Here is a 14,874-nt window from a genome sequence, read left to right as displayed (position 1 = left end):
TAATGTACTCCTATGCATGTGTCATTTGTAATTTACTTTAGTTAAAAATATGCTACTAAAATAATCTAATTCTTGCCTTTACATTCTAGTTTGATCGATAGTTTTCTTTTGCTAAGTACAATTATTTATTTCATGTTAAAAATAATTAATTTTTAATTGAGTAATTTAACTATTTATCATTATTTGATTCAATTATCATCAATATATCTTGGTAAATGATAGATTTCTCAAAGAACAATTGATTTGATAGTGTTATGTTAAAAATGTAGTCGCCAGAATATGCATTTGGTAGTGTATGTCTCATATTTAAGAAAAAAATCAGATGAATAACCGAAAAAATCGAAAAACCAAATCGATAAAAAACTGACTTAATTGATTTGGTTTGATTCAAATATTTGAAAAACTGACTTAATTAGTTTGATTTGGTTCAAATATTTGAAAAATTGATTTACTTAATTTGATTTGGTTCAAATATTTAAAAAATTAACATATTTTATTTGGTTTGAACAACCGACCCAAACCGAACTATGAACCGACAAAGTGGGCTTTGAAAATGTATACAAAGTTCCCTTTATTTACCAAATTCTTCGATGGCAATAAACGTAATAATACTGAAAAGCAAGGTCAAAAATATAAATGTTTAAGCACGTTAGGCATTTCTTATATAGGAGAAAAAAAACTGAATGGAATCTGCTTTAGACTATCTTCTTCATTTTCAACACCTTCAATAAAGCCAGAGCAAACTTTAAACCAAAATGGAAACTCTTCCTTTGCAAGAGTGCAAAGTCCACAAATATTCAGCCATAATCCACATAACACACACTTTAATTCACTCAATTTTTATACTATCCATGTTCTACTATAGACTCATAATTAATCTCAATACAATACCACTTTCCTTTTTCCCTTATTGGCTCCTAATTTTCACTTCCGAATTAATTCTCTCTTTTCTCTGGCTCCTAAACTCGGCTTATATATGGGCCCCAGTTAGTCGTTCTGTCTTTCCAGAACGACTCCCGCCGGAAGATGAACTTCCGGCGATTGACGTTTTCGTCTGCACGGCGGATCCTAAAAAGGAGCCGCCGTTAAGTGTTATGAACACTATTTTATCGGTTTTAGCACTTGATTATCCTACTGAAAAATTGTCAGTGTATCTTTCTGATGATGGCAGTTCTAATTTGACACTTTATGCTATTAATGAAACATGGAAATTTGCAGAGTTTTGGGTTCCTTTTTGTAGGAAATTTGAGATAAAGAAGACTTGCCCTGAGGCATATTTTCAAGGAGTTGATGAGATTAATAGCAGCAAGGAATTCTTTCAAGAAAGAGAAAATATTCAGGTATTACCTTAATCCGTCATTAATTTGTGAATTTAAGTTTTATGCATTAACGGATAGTCTTGGAGTAACGGTAAAAAGTTTCCTGTAATGATTACGAATTCGAGTCGTGGAAACAACCACTAATGTTTGCATTAGCGTAGACTGTCTACATCCCAATCCTTTCCTGCATCCTGTGTGATTGCAGTATGCTTTATACACCATGCTGTTCCTTTTTTAAAATTTTGCACGATATCAAGTCATATTATTAAGTAATTATTGGTAAAATTTTTGAGTAGTACTTCCTCTATTCTATTTCATGTGGAATGTTTAATTCAAACCAATATTTTTTTAAACTTATGATTTAAAATAAGCCAAAACAAGTACTTAGGGTAAATTCGAATTTAAAGTAAAATTACTTTTAAATATAAAAATATGTTATTTTTTTAACTGACAAAAAAGTAACTATGTCACATAAATTAGGATAAAATTACATAAGAGAGTATTAACTAGTAATCCAATAAGCAATAATAACTAACCTACTATCACAAATTAAAATTTATTGGTAATGTGAAAAGATTCCGGTGCGATAATCAACAATTATTTTAACTCTGTGTGAGGCACTGTGCGTAAACACTTTTCTGCAAAATATGTACTTATAAAATATCTACCACTAATTTTAGATAACTGACAAGAAAGAAATTTTATTTTATATCTCATGTAACAGATATAAGTTAGGGGAGACACTTTTATTAGTTAAACATGTGAATTTATGGTCCCATTTGTATAATTAAAGGGACAATGAAAAGGTAATGCAAAATAAAATACTCAAAACAAGGAACAGAATCCCTAGACATGATAAATCGTACTAATATTTTTTCATTTTATTTTTGGGTACAATATTCTTTCATTTTTGTGGAGTGATATGAAGTACTATATTCAACAAACCAAAGCGACCAAAAGGGTTATGTTAGAGCGATAAATAGTTCTTCATCCTTAGCCACAAGTCTCAGGTTTGATCCTAGTGTATAGAGCTATTTTTGTCCGGGAGTACTTTATCCTCCCATATGAGATTTCTTGATGCGAATCCGAATTTAGTCGAGTTCCAATAGGGGTACTGGACAACGGATGGGAGACAAAAAAAAAAAAAATCAAATCAAATCAAAGCTAAAAATCTTAAATTTTTCTCTCTATGTTTTGACAAGTGTTTTAAGGGGGTAATTTGAGTTGCATATGATAATCCAAATGGATTGTAAATTTTTAGAGGAGATAGAGCAACTCCAACATTGTCCCCAAAATGGGGATTTTCCCATTTTTGGGGATAAAAATGGGAAAATTTCACTCCAACCCTTCCCCATATTTGTCCCCAGAATGAGAAGTGAATAGTGTCTCCCCAAATTTGGGGACACACTATTCATCTCCACATTTACTATTCCCCATTAAAATATTATTATTTTTATTATTTAATTTTTTAATTTATCTTTTTATATATACTTAATTATGTTTATATAATATATTTACCTAATTAATTTTTCATCTTAACTTTGATATATAATTTTGAAAAATTAATTATCTTGCATCTATTTATTTTTTTTATGTAAAATTGGTAGTTAATTTTATTATGAGTTATAATTGTATGAAAAAGAAGAATTAAGGACAAAGATTTCAAAATTTTTTAGCTCGACATAGAAGAATTGAGGACGAAGATACCCATTTTGCACTTCGTAATGCATTAATAGATCATTTATGGGAGAATAGTAGAGGTTGAAGTTGAATATTTATGTAGTATTTCGAATGAATTTTATCGTTATGTAATATGTATTTAATTAATCTTGTATCACAATGATTTCACTTTTATTTGAATTATTAGTTAATCTATAATAATTGCTTACAAATTATATTATTTAAAATTTTATGGAATTGTTTTAATGGAAATTACAAATTAATGAAAATAAAAGATGGAATTTGTTTAATGAAAATTAAAAAATAAAATTGAAATGAAAGATAATAATATAATATTGAAGAAAGAGAAGAATATAAAAAAGAATATTCTCTTTTGGGGAAAGAATTAATCGTGGTGCACTTACGGGAAACTCCTTGCCGAGGGCCTGTGCACCCCCGGGATTAGTCGGGGCTCAAAGAGACTCGGACACCCAGTGCAAAATCAAAAAAATATTATTATTTTTATTATTTAATCTTTTAATTTATCTTTTTATATATACTTAATTATGTTTGTATAATATATTTACCTAATTAATTTTTAATCTTAACTTTGACGTATAATTTAAAAAATTAACTATCGCGCATCTATTTTTTTTATATGTAAAATTGGTAGTTAATTTTATTATGAGTTATAATTGTATGAAAAAGATATAACCATCACAAAAAATGAAAGGTGCAAATATAAAATATTTGATGTTGCTAAAATTGAAATGCATTAAAATTGAAAATATATTAAAATTAGAAATACATTAAAATTGAAAATACATTAAATTAAAATACATTAAAATTAAAATTACGTTAAATAACATAATAATTTAGTAGCAAGACATGTCGTTTTTAGGTACAGCAAAATTATTATAGTACTGAGTGAATGTGGCATTAATAGATCATTTATGGGATAATACTAGAGGTTGAAGTTCAATATTTATGTAGTATTTCGAATGAATTTTATCGTTATGTAATATGTATTTAATTAATCTTGTATCACAATGATATCACTTTTATTTGAATTATTAGTTAATCTGTAATAATTTCTTACAAATTATATTATTTAAAATTTTATGGAATCGTTTTAATGGAAATTACAAATTAATGAAAATAAAAGATGGAATTTGTTTAATGAAAATTAAAAAATAAAATAAAAATAAAAGATAATAATATAATATAAAAGAGAGAGAAGAATATAAAATGAAATATTCTCTTTTGGGGAAAAATTGGGGAATGGTTGGAGGGGAAATCCCCATTTTGGGGACCAAAATTGGGGTAAAGGTGGGAAATGCCCTTGTGCATATTGACACTCCAATGAATATAAATAATATAATATTACTTCTTTTTATGCTAAGTGACTCATTAAAATAGTAGGGATTTAATTTTGCTTATCGTTACCTTTTGACAATAATATGTTTATCGGGAAAGTAAAGTAGTAAAATTTTGACCTTTAATTTGGAATTTACTAAAATTGGAAATTTTATAGGAATCAATTTAGTAACATGTTGGAAAAGAACACAGAATTTGGAGATAGATTATTTATATCCACTCACCCAAAGATCAATTTTACTTCATTTGAATGGATTTTAAACTGCGCATTTTTTATTTTATCAATTTTCGTTTCATTGATTTATTTAAGAATTTTATTTGTTCTCTTTATCTATTTTGTAGAATTACTTCTATCAATCTCTTTATTTGCGATATTATTTTCTTAAAAATTTGAAGGAGCTAGTTTTTTTAAAATATATTATTATAAAGAAAAAGTTCTGCAAGTTAGATTTATATAATTTGATGTTATGGTCTAAATACGCAGAAAGAGTACGAGGATTTCAAGGAGCGATTGAGGAAAGCTCAAGAAAATGGAGGGACAGAGGATACGATATTCCATTTTGGTTCAAACCATAATACCGTTATTGAGGTACAATTCTTTTAGTGAAAATTAACGGAAAATTAACGACCAAAAATAATTTCTTGAAAATATAATAATTATGTAGGTTATATACTTTTGGGGTATACAATTGATATGTTATATACCAAATCTCTAGCTTTAAAATGAGTAAAACTTACTTGATATGATACATCAATTACTAGTAATACTATTTTCTAATTTTGCATATGTAATTTAAGTTTTTGTTCTCTTTTTTATAATTTTTTATATAGAATCCAATATATATAGTACAAGGTTGTATTATACGAAATCAAATTGTTGGATGTGGAATTAATATCAAGTTTTTTCTTTTAATTTTTATTAACACAAATTTGCCTGTTTTAATTTCTTGCAGATAATAGGCCAGACAGGTAAAAATAGTAGCAAAGTTAAAATACCTTTGCTTGTGTATGTTTCAAGGGAGAAAAATTCTGCTCATCCTCACCATTTCAAAGCAGGAGCCCTCAATGTTCTGGTACTCTCTTTTATCTTTCCATAAATAGCTACTCCCTCCATTTTAATTTATGCGTCTTACATTTATTTTTAGTCTCTCTCTATATGTATAACTTTTTATATTCAATAACCTTATAAAATAAATATTTTTATTTTACCCTTTATGACATTCGCTTGTAGAATGATATGACATGTTTAAGATCACAAGATTCTAGAATCTTCTCTACTCCTTATAGCATCCCAAATTAGTTGCTATATTTCACCTCTCGAGAGTCATTTGACTAATCTTCGAAACTAAATTGGATTGGATCAACTCAATATTTTACAATTAAAATTTAAATATTTAAAAATTACGCGTAAAATATGACAAATTATAATTTTTCTCAAGTCATTATGATGAAAACATACATTTTAAATTATTTGTCAAAGTTCACATAGTTTGACTCTCGAGAAAGTAAACATGACAACTAATTTGGGATGGAGTGAGTATATTCTTAAATGCCGTGCTCTGTCAAACTAAGACGCATAAGATAAAACGGAAATATTACATTTTTTTCCCCAATATTAACTCGTTTTATTTTACTATTATTCTTTTTATTTTGTTAAATGTGACTGAGTAATTAATGATATTTTTGCAGCTTAGAATATCTGGAATCATAAGCAATTCTCCTTACATATTAATTTTGGATTGTGATATGCACTCAAATGATCCTTCTTCAGCTCGCCAAGCAATGTGTTTCCACCTTGATCCCAAAATTTCTCCCTCACTTGCATTTGTTCAGTTTCCTCAAAGATTTCACAACATTAGCAAGAATGATATTTATGATTCTGCCTTGAGAGCAGTTTTTGCGGTAAGATTTTCATATCCATACGTTTATTTTCTTTTATAACCGCGATGTCCAGGCTAGTTCATGCATACTCGATTAATTCCACGAGATATCTGCTTCTATATGTCTATATAGACAAGTAAAGCAGGTAAATATTTGCTCATATATTTGGGTGTTCGTATCAAATCATACAAATTTATCATGGTTAAGTGATAAATTAAGGCGCGAATATGTATTAATTACTATAGTTTAATGATAAACCATATTTGTGAAGACGCATGTCGTGTATTTATTGAGTTGATACAAACATCTGGTGCGAGTAACTTTTTGCCGACAAAAACTTGTGTATAACTGAGGTTTTGATGTTATTATTAGGTCAAGTGGCCAGGGATGGATGGGCTTATAGGACCTATTTTGTCTGGTACATGCTTCTATATGAAGAGAAAGGCTCTATATGGGACTGGTATACACAAAGGTATTGCTCAATTATAGAAAACATTTGGCCTTTTTTCCCTTAACAAAAATTTCTCTTATATGCTCTACAATTATGTTGCTCAGACTTTCTAAAAATTATTGTCGGGTGCGTGTCAGATTCTTCAAAGTAGTGTATTTTGGAGGACCTGACACGGATTTGGCAACATCGTTGAAGAGTCCGTGCAACATAGCTCTGCAGTATGCACTAATCATAATTCTTTAACTTTATAATCAGACATGGATATTAGTGAGCTGAAGAAGTGTTTTGGATCCTCAAATGAGTTCCTAAATACTCTTACAAGCACTAATCACAAGCAAAATGACACTGACATCAAGGAATTTGCTGACAATAAGATCCAAGAAGCAAAAGTTTTAGCCTCTTGCACCTATGAGCAGGATTCACAATGGGGAAACCAGGCAAGTCAATAATCACATTAATGCTGAAAACCAAGTAAATATAACTAATTAGAGGTTGCAAATAGGTAGTGATTTTAACTTGGGCGGGTCAATATAGGTTAAAGCGATAAATAGGTTATGATTCAACTCGTTCAAAGTTTGTTTGGGCTCAAAATAGGTTAAATCGATAAATAGCCTAGTCTCTTGCTTTTTTTATTTTCTTATTGAAAAAAGAATGTGAAAGCTAATGTATTTTTCTTAAATTATTAGTTTAAGTTCTTCATAATTCAATCTTCCAAGTTTGATTTTTATTTTGGGTTTGAGTTGCATTTTGACACATTGTGTTACATTATTTTGACCCGATAATATGTTGGGTCATTTTGAGTTCAACCCGTTGGGTCAAGTCAACAAACTAGTTACAATCCAATATGTTTAAACTTGGGCAGGTTAAGCGAATTACTAAAAAAATAGATTGATTTTCATTGGGATCTTTATATAAATAGCCGGTTGAGTTCACTGTTTACTTTTCTAGCCGATATACATAGATTATACACTGATTATACATAGCCATACATGGATTATACATATATTATACATCTGTCAGTTATTTTTGATTTAAGCGGTTGGGCGGGCGGCTATTTAGATTAATTTTTCATTTTAATTTGCCTCATCTAGTATATCCTAATTCTTAATTTGTTCTATCATATTTGTGCTAACTTTGAATATTGGCTTCATTATATAGATAGGATTCTTGTACCATTCAGTGGTGGAAGACTACTTCACAGGTTTTATTTTGCATTGTAAAGGCTGGAGATCTGTCTTTTATAACCCTACAAGGCCAGCATTTTTAGGCAGTGCAACAACAAATTTGAATGACACATTAGTTCAAGGCACAAGATGGAGTTCTGGACTAATTGAAGTTTTATTCTCAAGATTTTGCCCTCTAATTTATGGCTTGATCTCAAGAATGCCTCTTCTTGAATGCATGTGTTATGCTTACCTTGCATCTCAGCCTCTCTACTGCTTACCAGCTTGGTTTTTAGCTATCATTCCTCAGCTTTGTCTCCTAAATGGCATTCCCATTTACCCTAAGGTAAAATATAATACTCCCACTATTTCATCTTATATGGTATTCTTTATTTTTCGAATCATAACACAAAATAGTCGGTTGGATTCGCTATTTGCTTTTTCTTGCCGATATACATAGATTATTCACTAATTATACACAATTGTATATATGTTATACCTGGATTATATATATATATTATACATCAGTCGGTTATTTTAGTTTAAGCAGCCGGGTGAGCGGCTATTTAAGTTAATTATTCTTTATTTGTTAGTCTTGTTTAAAAGGAATTACATTTTTCTACATTGAGCACTCTATAACTGTAAACTTTCTATTTTGACTAACATGCTTTTTATAGCCATATTAATGTTATGGTAAGAAGGAGAACCTTGGTGTAACTGGTAAAGTTGCTGCCATGTGACCAGGAGGTCACGGGTTCGAGCCGTGGAAATAACCTCTTGCAGAAATGCAGGGTAAGACTGCGTACAATAGACCCTTGTGGTCTCGCCCTTCCCCGAATTCTGCGCATAGCGGAAGCTTAGTGCACCGGACTGCTCTTTATTAATGTTATGCCATGAATGCTCCAAACCACAAGTTCTAAGGTTCTTTTGGAATGTAACACAAATCTTTGTTTTTCTTTAACTTTGAGCATTTCGGTCAATCACCGTCATATAAAATGAAATGGAGGGAATATAAACTTTAATTACCCAAGACTTTAACTCTTAAAGATAGACTCTGATTGAAACTGTATCAATTTTCACAGGTCTCAAGTCCATGGTTTATTGTATATTCTTTTCTTTTCTTGTCAACACTTACCAAATACTTATGGGATGTTGTCCACACTGGAGGAACAATGAGAACATGGTGGAATGAATGTAGAGTATGGATGATAAAGTCAATAACAGCTTATTTCTATGGAAGTTTGGATGCAATCTTGAAATTGTTTGGCTTTAGAAAAGCAAGTTTCTTGCCCACAAATAAAGTTGTTGATAATGAACAATTGAAGAGATACCAAATGGGAATCTATGATTTTCAAGCATCTAAAATGCTAATTGTTCCTTTGGTTACATTGGTCATATTGAACATGGTTTCATTTGTCTTGGGAAGTGCAAAAGTGATTTTTGAAGGCAGATTGAGTGATTTGTTTGGCCAAGTTTTCCTTTCATTTTTCATCTTGATGGTGAATTATCCTATAATTGAAGGGATGATATTTAGGAAAGACAAAGGAAGTATTCCACTTTTAGTGGCTTTATTGTCTATTCTGTTCTGTATTTTACTCTTGTTTCTTGGATCTATTTTTGTAATGTAACTTGATAGGATGAAGCTGATGTATCATGATATACTTAGCTTAAAATGGGGACTATAATTATTTTGATCTCAATTTTCCTCCTGTCTTGTGTTCTTGAAAGTATTATTACGGCTTATTTTTACAAGATTATACACTATAAGATTGCGTCAGGAGATATTTATACAAGGGAATTAAAAAAATAAATTGTCAAGATTGGGATTTAAATGTATGACATAAAGCAACTTTTGAATCCCCTTCATTACAATACTTGAACCAATAGAATTCAACATCTCACATATAATAAAAAAATATATTTTTATCTTATTTGACTAGTATAATTTTCTAGACAAAGGAGGTTTGGTTAAATCTCCTTCACTCTACTTAGTTCCGCCACCGGTCAAGAGCATATAAGAGGCGAGAAAAAGGGCTAACGTAGACCATATTGGATTAATCATATTGTGGGCCGAGCAATGAACATATGACTCATTTCATACCAGAGAAGTCCATGCATAAATAGATGAAGAATTTACCTATGTAATCGTTCATCCAACTGTTTAAACTAAATATAATTGGTGGATGTTTAATGTGCGTATAATTTATAGTAATAATATGTGTATAACCGTATATAATTAGTATCTTTTTTGTGTGTACATATATATATATATATATATATATATATATATATACACGTGTCATTTCTATCTCGTTTAATCGATATACATTTATGATTACATAAATAAAAGGGTTGGACGATATAGTGACAACAATCTTTTACACTATTAGCAATATAATATCTATAGGACAAATACGTTTGATGTTCTTGCAAAGTAAGATATCTTAATGGCTCAAAATTCAGAGTTAGGTTACTCAAATACCTGAGTTAGGATTACCACCTCAACACAGGTATTTTTAAATTCCAATAGGTCACTACTTAGCGGGCATTTGGACATAAGAATTGTAAAATTCCGAAAAAGTGAAAAAAAATTTCAAGTAAAAATGGTATTTGAAAATTAGATTTGTATTTGGACATGAATACAATTTGGAGCTATTTTTAAATTTTTGTGAGTGATTTAAAGTGAAAATTTTGAAAAATATCTTTTTTGGAGTTTTTTAAAATTTCAAAATTCAACTACAAGTGAAATTTGAAATTTTCATGGCCAAACACTGACTTCGAAAAAAATTAAAAAAATTCAAAAAAACAATGAACATCTGACTCATTATCAAGAATTACTGCATGTTTGATATTGTTAGTTATCTTATTCCCATTCTCATAAGCCAAGGCTCTTCCACCATTTCGATCCGCTGGTGCAAGTTAAATAGGTGTCTCGTGGAATTAATTGAGGTGGCCTAAATGTCACGGTTATCGAAAAAAGGATCTTGAAAGAAAGTACTACTTGGGTTCCAAGATCTGTTATTGCTTTGTCTCAAAATGGAAACATTGAATTGTGACACAACTTGTAACTCCGTAAAGATGGCATAAAACATAAGAAACTCTAAAAGGGTCTCTGAGGCAGGGGCAAAGCTAGAAGTCTGACTAGTTCGGTCAAACCCGATAACTTTTGCTCAAACAGTATTTTTGTATTAAGAAATTTATTAATATATATAAATATTAAAGTTAAAACTTAGCTCCGCCTCTTCTTGTTGGATGCAAATGTTTCAAGAGTTGGAGGGAAGGAAGGGGATAGTTTCACCTTAACTAGTAGCTGAAACAAGTTTAGACTGCCTATCTCAAAGTGTGGTGATTCAAAGACTATATTTAATTTGAAAATAATAACAAAAGTATTTAAACTAATCAGTGAATACTATTCAACAGAGGCGGATACATGATTTAAACTCTATGGTTTCAACTTTAATATTTTTAGCCTTGCGACTCATTATTTTTTAAAGTTACGAGTTCATATTTATGATATGTTGTAACTGTTGCGAATTTTTACATACAAATTTATGCTCCGTACTGAAAGTACTGAGTTCAGATGAACCCGATACGAAAGAACCGGATTCAACCAAAATAAGACAAATCATCAATAAGGTAAGCTAGATTATTCCCTATTCATTCATTAAGAGTAGATTGAAGATGATTTTAGTTGTGTTTCCTACAAATATAAGTAAAAATTTTCAAAACGTATAACCCTACCCTACATTTTCTAGCCCTAGTTGTCCCTACCCTTTACTTCTCTAGAGCCATCGCAACATCTAATGCACCGTTACCTACTTGGCGGTATCATTGAATGAATTGAACATTTTCTATTCGTCCGAATTTATGTGATATTATTTGATTGGACTTAATGATATATTAAAGTCGAGGAGAAGACTATGTTCAAGAACGAAATATTTCCTTCAACCCAACTCATGTGATGTTGTGTTATTTGGTACAGAGTTTAAAAATAAGAATAATTTTTAAAATTTATAGTCTAAAATAAGTTTTAGATATTTTGGTGATTACAAATCATTTCATTAATAGAATAAGTTTTAGGGCAATTATCACCTTTAGCCCACGTTAAAAATTATTTACATTCGATAGTCGAAAAATTATTTTAAAAATTATTTAAAAATTATAGCCGAAAAAGTGTATAAAATTTATATAATATTTGTATATAACATACAGAAATATATATATATATATATATATATATATATATATATATATATATATATATATATATACAAAAAATATATATTTTTTCGACTATTATTTTGAGAGCGGCTATACAATTTATTTTTCCAAAGTTGTGTTTGAATATAAGGGAATTTGAAGTCCTTACTAGAGACAAGTGTATTGTCTAACACGCTTTGATTTCATTTAAATAATCCTTAATAGAGTTGGCTTTAGATAGCTCGTTATTAATTGCAGTAGATGTTCAATGGTTTGGTTAAGCTATACGAATAGGTGGGAAGACATGTAGCATAGATCTAGGCCATTAAATCTTGACCTAAACTTTCTTTCTCTTAATATAACATTAGTATTTGCTAAAATCTTGATAATTTTCTTGACTCTTTGAAGGTGTGGCTACTTGTTTTTTTCCGTGCATCACTATGGGGGAGAATGCTGAGATTATATCAAAAGGAGAAACATGTAAGCTTATAATCTTCCTTAATTCCTTTGTCAATTTTGCTTATTGGTTAGTGATCTCCAATGTTTTTAGGCCATGGAAATTTAACATAAAGTTGAGAGTGACGCTTATATAAATCGTCAGTGTGAAAAATAAATTACACTATTAGGTCATTTAAAGAATATTTATAGGTAAACCTCCTTAAAATATGACATTTGTTTGAAAATAAACCAGGTTATCCACTACAACATATAAAAATAACATGATGGTATAAAAAAATTATACTGACGATATATATAACTTAAACAAATTTTTTTTGACAGACAAACTAAGTGCTTACACTAAGAATATGCTGCATTGCTTCTCGTTATAGGACCCTCGTCAATATTTGCATGTTGTTTTAATATTTTTACTAATATATCCTCTCGGAATCATGTTAATTTCTTTATTTTATATCATTTAATTTTGGATCTTTACATAATATTTTTTCTAGTTGTTATACATAGTTAGTTAATTTAGGCGACAGAATGAGCGACTATTTTGGTTAATTTTTCTTTTATTTTTCAGCTTGTATAGCAGCAACCACAATCTACTATTTGCTGTGCTCAATCGGCTGTCAACCTGGTTATGGATTTCTTTACAGATCGAGACTACGAAAACTGTTAGGTTTTCCAAAGGAAGCATGTAAAGATAATATTGTGCATACCTGCTGCTGTTTTTGTGCACTTTGCCAAGAACATAGAGAACTCAAACTACATGGAGCTGATCCCACCATTGGTAATAATTACCCGTGTAAATATTTTTTACACCAACAATAGAAAATCTCAAAAAAAGAAACCGAATAAGGTTTAAATGTAAAGTATTAAGACAACAACAATAGAAGGGGAAAGAAAGAAAGAAAGAAAGAAGGTAAGAAGGAATTTACCCTTTATTTTCCAAGACTAAATTTAGTCATAATATCGGGGAAATTCAAAAATAGTCAGATTTACAAGTGGTAATTAAAAAATAGTCACAATTTCAAAAGTAATAGAAATTTATTCACTTTTCATGTAAAGATAAATCTGAACGCAAACACTGTTCAAAATCCGGAAAATATTCCAGCATAATATACTGAAGTTCCAGTATAATATACCGGTCCAACATAATATGTTAGAAGTTCATACACAGGTACTCCAATCTCCAGTATATTATGCTGGAACTTTTCGCGTGTTGGAGTTCCAACATAATATGCTGGAAGTTCATACACAAGTGCACCAATCTCCAGTATATTATGATGGACCGGTCCGTGTTGCAATAAAATAATGGCTATTTTTTAATGACTTTGCAAACGCTGGCTATTTTTCAATTAGCCGTCCGAAAAAATTTGGCCCGATAGTATAACAAAGGTAAATAGGTAAATTTGACCCTTTTCCTTAAATATAATGTCATTTAAGCGTAAATTTAGGATAATTTTTTGGTTTCTCTTTATTATGTCTCCACTTGCCAATAGATTATAAAATTGTGGATCAAAGACGATTGATTTTAACAGATTTTTTTATTTATTGACGATTGTGTTACAGGTTGGAAAGCAAATGTAGAGAATTGGAAAAGCCAAGCGGTCACTGTGCCTCCGTTCTTTGAACCGGAGATGATGCGTTAGGCCTATGTTTAGAATTTAAAATTCATAGATTTGAATGTTAATTTTAAAGATTTGAGTTTGAAATTTTACCATAACTAATTTGATGTGCTGAGTTTGAAATTACTTACTTTTACTTATTTAATAAAATTTTCGACACATATATAGACAATCACAAACTGTCTTCGTGTGATCTATAGGTTACGGGTTCGAGCCGTAAAATTAGTCACTAAAACTTGTATCATAGTAGGCTACCTACATCATATCCCCTTGAATAGTAACTCTTCTTCGAATCCTACGTGAATACGGGATACTTAGCATATCGAACTGTTCTTACATATATATTCAGAAGATAAGGAAAGGATGAGCAGGAAGTTAAAGATTGACCAAAGACTATATATTACTAGAGTAAAAAACATATATCAATTTATTCTTGAAGTAATCTCTAGAATTTATCAAATTAATAGACTTTGCATTTTTAGACTCTTTTAGTTAGTATTTATGAGTTGATGTGTGTGCATCCAAAGAAGTACGGAGCCCTGACATCTACTATCAAACCGACCTAAAATCATATGCATTTTTAGATATCGTTTTTTTGACAAGTATAGTGAGTTGAGTTATAAATCGCAGTATGCGAATGCGGCTTATAAATTGCAGTTTGTAAATGCGATTTATATAAATCGCAATTGATGTTTGCGACATATACATCTTAATTGCTGAGCTTATAAATCGTTTTTGCTGCCGCGACTCGT

At 30.1% G+C, this 14,874-nt stretch overlaps 2 protein-coding genes across 2 annotated transcripts; both read left to right on the top strand.

Moving 5' to 3' along the window:
* Positions 1-681: 681 nt before the first annotated feature.
* On the top strand, positions 682-9,550 carry LOC107788647 (quillaic acid 3-O-glycosyltransferase CSL1). Its single transcript, XM_016610342.2, has 8 exons — positions 682-1,340; positions 4,840-4,944; positions 5,309-5,428; positions 6,045-6,257; positions 6,609-6,708; positions 6,943-7,124; positions 7,846-8,196; positions 8,933-9,550. Exons 1-8 carry the CDS (start codon positions 756-758, stop codon positions 9,476-9,478), a joined length of 2,202 nt encoding a protein of 733 aa, XP_016465828.1. The 5' UTR covers positions 682-755; the 3' UTR covers positions 9,479-9,550.
* Positions 9,551-12,422: 2,872 nt separating this feature from the next.
* LOC107788628 (protein PLANT CADMIUM RESISTANCE 12-like) lies at positions 12,423-14,285 on the top strand. The gene is made up of 3 exons (XM_016610322.2): positions 12,423-12,530; positions 13,075-13,284; positions 14,067-14,285. The coding sequence occupies exons 1-3, from the start codon at positions 12,491-12,493 to the stop codon at positions 14,144-14,146; spliced, it is 330 nt and encodes a 109-aa protein (XP_016465808.1). The 5' UTR covers positions 12,423-12,490; the 3' UTR covers positions 14,147-14,285.
* The last annotated feature ends 589 nt before the right edge of the window (positions 14,286-14,874 follow it).

This window comes from Nicotiana tabacum, chromosome 14, assembly GCF_000715075.1.
Source record: "Nicotiana tabacum cultivar K326 chromosome 14, ASM71507v2, whole genome shotgun sequence".
Classification (NCBI taxonomy): Eukaryota; Viridiplantae; Streptophyta; class Magnoliopsida; order Solanales; family Solanaceae; genus Nicotiana; species Nicotiana tabacum.
This window is presented reverse-complemented; position numbering and strand designations above follow the sequence as displayed.